The 4,138-nt window shown below is 47.7% G+C and overlaps 1 protein-coding gene across 2 annotated transcripts in view; it reads left to right on the forward strand.

Moving 5' to 3' along the window:
• Galnt12 (polypeptide N-acetylgalactosaminyltransferase 12) overlaps positions 1-4,138 on the forward strand; it is a 27,916-nt gene that overhangs the window by 13,066 nt on the left and 10,712 nt on the right. For both annotated transcript variants that reach the window (XM_031377347.1, XM_031377348.1), the window contains exons 4-5: positions 3,044-3,229; positions 3,948-4,065. In XM_031377347.1, coding sequence (XP_031233207.1) covers positions 3,044-3,229; positions 3,948-4,065 — 304 coding nt within the window. The remainder of the gene's footprint in view (positions 1-3,043; positions 3,230-3,947; positions 4,066-4,138) is intronic.

Below are 4,138 nucleotides of genomic sequence, written 5' to 3' on the forward strand. Positions count from 1 at the left end.
CCTCCTCCTCTTCTTCCTCTCCTCCTCCTCCTCCTCCTCCTCTTTCTTTTGGTTTTTTGAGACAGGGTTTCTCTGTATATCCATGGTAGTCCTGGAACTCACTCTGTAGACCAGGCTGGCCTCGAACTCAGATATCCACCTGCCTCTGCCTCCCAAGTTCTGGGATTAAAGGCGTGTGCCATCACCACCTGGACAGTGCCAGCTTCTTATAGCAGACCTATGGAGTATCATCAATCCCAGGCTTACAGAGTTATTGTGGACTAACATGTGTTTCAAGCATGGCTCACTTAGCTGGGGATACGGGAGTTACTCAGCATTCATTAAGTATAACACTTGGGGTCCTTGAAACTCAGAGACTTTAAAAGAGGTGTGCGTGTATGTGTGTGTGTATTTAAAATATTTGTATATAGTACTAGAGGTTGAAATGAGAGCTTTATATATGTGAGGCATATCCTTAAAACCTGCAATTTTTAAAAAATACTAATTTCTTTAAATATCAGAACTAAAAATGCAAGTATACATGAGCAGAAAGAACCTAGCCTGTATTATTTTCAATTTATGCTAGTTTGGTTTTAAAGTATACTTTTTAGTAGCGCGCGCACACACACACACACACACACACACACACACACACACACGTCTTCATGGTTATTCCCGTCATCCCCAGCCTCTTACCTTGCTATCTATACTGTGGGTCTGACTGGAGTTCTCTGTGTCTCCCTCTCCCAGTCTTCCCAGTTGTCTACTATAGAAGGCAGGAGTTGGCTAGCAAGCCAGGAGTTCCCCCAGGAGAAGCTCTGTCCAGGGTCCCCTCTGTAGGCAGACAAAAGGTCAAAGGTGTCATTAGTGACAGCCTTGGGGTTTCTCTAGGGCTGAGCTAGAGGCTGAGGTTGGGATCTCTAGTCTGCTATCAGGAATCTGGCCAGTGGGCTTCCCGCAATGTGCACGCAGATGGCTACCCCTGGGCCAGTGTGAAGTCTGAGGATGCCACCCTTCCTCCTGAGCTGGTGAGCTAATAGAATATCAGAATGGCAGAATCTTAGACTATCAGGGTAGCTCCTCCCTCCTTCCTGTGAGCAAGGCCACTCTCAGCAAGGAGGAGCTCTCTACCCTGCAGGTCCATTGGAAATACCCAGGGGACATTTGCATATGACTCTCGGATGTGTCCAAAGCTCATTAGGACTTGGGCACACACTGAAAGGAGACCCATAGGGCTGCAGACTGCAGGCTATGCCTGGCAGTCTTAGCTGTATCATGGCCCTTTCCCTCCAGGGGCCTCTGGCAATAGGTGTCTGGGTTGTCATGCCAAAGACAGTTTGTTGTTGGTGTGCTGCAGGAGGAGGATGCTGAGTAACTCATCCTCAAATGGAGGGTTCTGCTCTTAATTCTGGAGACTTCCCCATGAATACATTTTCTACCCCCAAGGAGAATCCTGCACCCAATATCAGTGTGGTATTTCCTCGGGTTCCCCTTTGTCTGAAGTTGGTCTCTCTGTGGTTCTTGCCAAAGGCCAACAGCCAAGCAGGTCTGTCATTGGTCTGCTCCACCTTTCAAACACTCCTCAGTTTGTTTTAAGAGGTGTGTGTTGACACCGCCATCTGCAGACTTCATTTTAGTGAGCTCCCAGGTTTGATCCTGTGTCTAACCCAGCTGGCCTGACCCACCTCACTCTGGCATCTGCTGCCTCTCTGACTTTGTTCCGTTGGGTTGGTCTAGGAGTGGCTCCAGTCTGCCTCTCTGTTTCATGTGTCCTCTATGCTGAGACTCTTAGATCAGAAAGTCTTACATTTGAGATAGGCTCCCTGCCCACTATAACCCAACGAATCATTTTCTCCCATGTGTCAAAGGTAATGATGTCTCTGAGGAGCATGCTGATAGACAGTTGGGTTTGGATAGTGTTTGTGGATAGCAAAGCCAGCATATACACAGGCTGATGTGTATAAAGACACGTTAGGACATTTTATTTCACCGCATACTTCACAGTAATAGGAAAAGAAAAGCAGTGGTTCCAGGTTCTCACCACTGAGCTCACAAACGTGCCCTCAGGAATCCTCATTTTAGTCCTATGAGGACACACCTCCATCTTGTTATTATAGAGGCAATAGATTTTGAGACACCAGGTGACTTGGCTGATACAGTATAGCAAATAAAGAACAGTGTTCAAATCCTTAGAAATGAGAGTCTAACTGTAAGCCTGCTCTCAGGGTACCTCTTCCTCCTTCTCTCTTCCTCCTCTTTTTTTGGACACAGTTCCTCTAGCTATCTTGGAATTTATCATGTAGACCAGGCTGGCCACTCTCAAAAAACCATCTTGTCTTCCTAGTGCTGAGATTAAAGGCATTTACTACCATGTCTGGTAGATCTTCTGTTCTTAAGATAATTTTTTTTATTAAAAAATTTAATTACATCACATTTAGAGAAAGAGTGAGAGTGAGCATGCATGGGCACCTCACAGTCAGAAAACACTTTGGAGGAGTCAGTCTCTCTTCCCACCTTGTGGGACCCAGAGATTGAACTTGGGTCATCAGTCTTGGCTGCAGGCTCCTTTATCCTCTGAGCCATCTTAGTGGCCAAAGAGAATTGTTTCTTGATGTTAAGGTGTTTCATTGCACTCCGCCATGAAGTCTTCCCTCCCCTTCCTTACAGGGCTCTGGGTGGCCTTTGTTGACATGTGTCACACACAGGACTTGGCTCCTCAGCTCCCGCTGAACTTCAGTTCTCACACTCCAAGAAATTGAGCATGTGCTTTGTTTTAAAAATCACCATTAAAGATATTCACTCTTTGAAAGGGATTCAGATTTAGCCAGAATGTCTGAGGATTAGAGAGGATGGAAATTGTGGAATGTTCCTGTTTTAGCTCCTCTCCACTCTCTCACCATGCTCCATGGTGGCTTCCAACATGACCCAGAATAAAGGAGGAGAGTCGTCTCACCTAGGAGTGGTTCTTTTCTGCCGGAAGAGGGGCAGTTCATTCTGGACTCCTGCTTCCTCTCTGCAGCAGTGTGGAGCAGACAGATGAGATGGGTGTGTTGGGTATTTGCAGGATCCACGAGAAGGAGTCAGCCGTGGTGTGCCCTGTTATCGATGTGATTGACTGGAACACCTTTGAGTACCTGGGCAACTCAGGAGAGCCCCAGATTGGAGGCTTTGACTGGCGGCTGGTATTCACGTGGCACGTGGTTCCCCAGCGGGAGCGGCAGTTGATGAGGTCTCCTATCGATGTTATCAGGTCAGGCCGGCCTTCCTGGCCACTCACCTCAGAGCCTATCCTAAGGGAGGGATGGCTGGCTGTTGACTTCCACTCTCTACCTTGGTGCTTCCCCAGAGCATTTATATTGTCAATATCTTTGCTACACAGATAGATGTTATATTGGTATGTTTCAGCTAATTATTTAAAAATTTTTAGTAGGGGGAAGCATGCATAAGCTAAATTTTCATTTTCCTCTGATTGAGCTGCAGGTCAAATCTAGGCATCACACTTGCTAGGCAAGTGCTGTCTCCCCAGCCTCTGATCTCTAAGGTTCTACAAGCACAGGGGTTTCTCCTGCCATAGTTCATGTCAGGGGGTGGGGCCACATTCCCTTCCTCTGCTTCAGCTCCCATCTTCTCACAGACCTTGCCTCCCCTGGAAGCTTGGGTCTTCCCTCCCCTCCCTTACAGGGCTCTGGGTGACCTTTGTTGATGTGTGTCACACACAGGGCTTGGCTGCTCAGCTCCCACTGAACTTCAAGGCGAAGACTGTGGGGCATGTCTGTGGGGTGTGTCTGTGGGCCTCCGGGCTCTGCCTGGTGCAATGCACCGAGTGTGAGCTCAGGTGTGCTTATGGATGGATGAATACATGAACGGCACGTAGCTTTGCGGGGCAGAGACTCCAACGGGGAGTAGTTCAGCCGTCCACGAAGGCTTTGTGCCTCTTCCATTGAAATATAGGTACTGCTTTTTTCTAGGTCTCCAACTATGGCTGGGGGCCTGTTTGCTGTGAGTAAGAGGTATTTTGATTATCTGGGGTCTTACGATACAGGAATGGAAGTCTGGGGAGGAGAAAACCTTGAATTCTCCTTTAGGGTGAGTAGTCTTCTGTTTGGACTCATTCCGCGTTCTAATTTCTCATAGCCTCTCTCTCTCTCTCTCTCTCTCT

The sequence above is a fragment of the Mastomys coucha genome, unplaced genomic scaffold (assembly GCF_008632895.1).
Source record: "Mastomys coucha isolate ucsf_1 unplaced genomic scaffold, UCSF_Mcou_1 pScaffold18, whole genome shotgun sequence".
Lineage (NCBI taxonomy): Eukaryota > Metazoa > Chordata > Mammalia > Rodentia > Muridae > Mastomys > Mastomys coucha.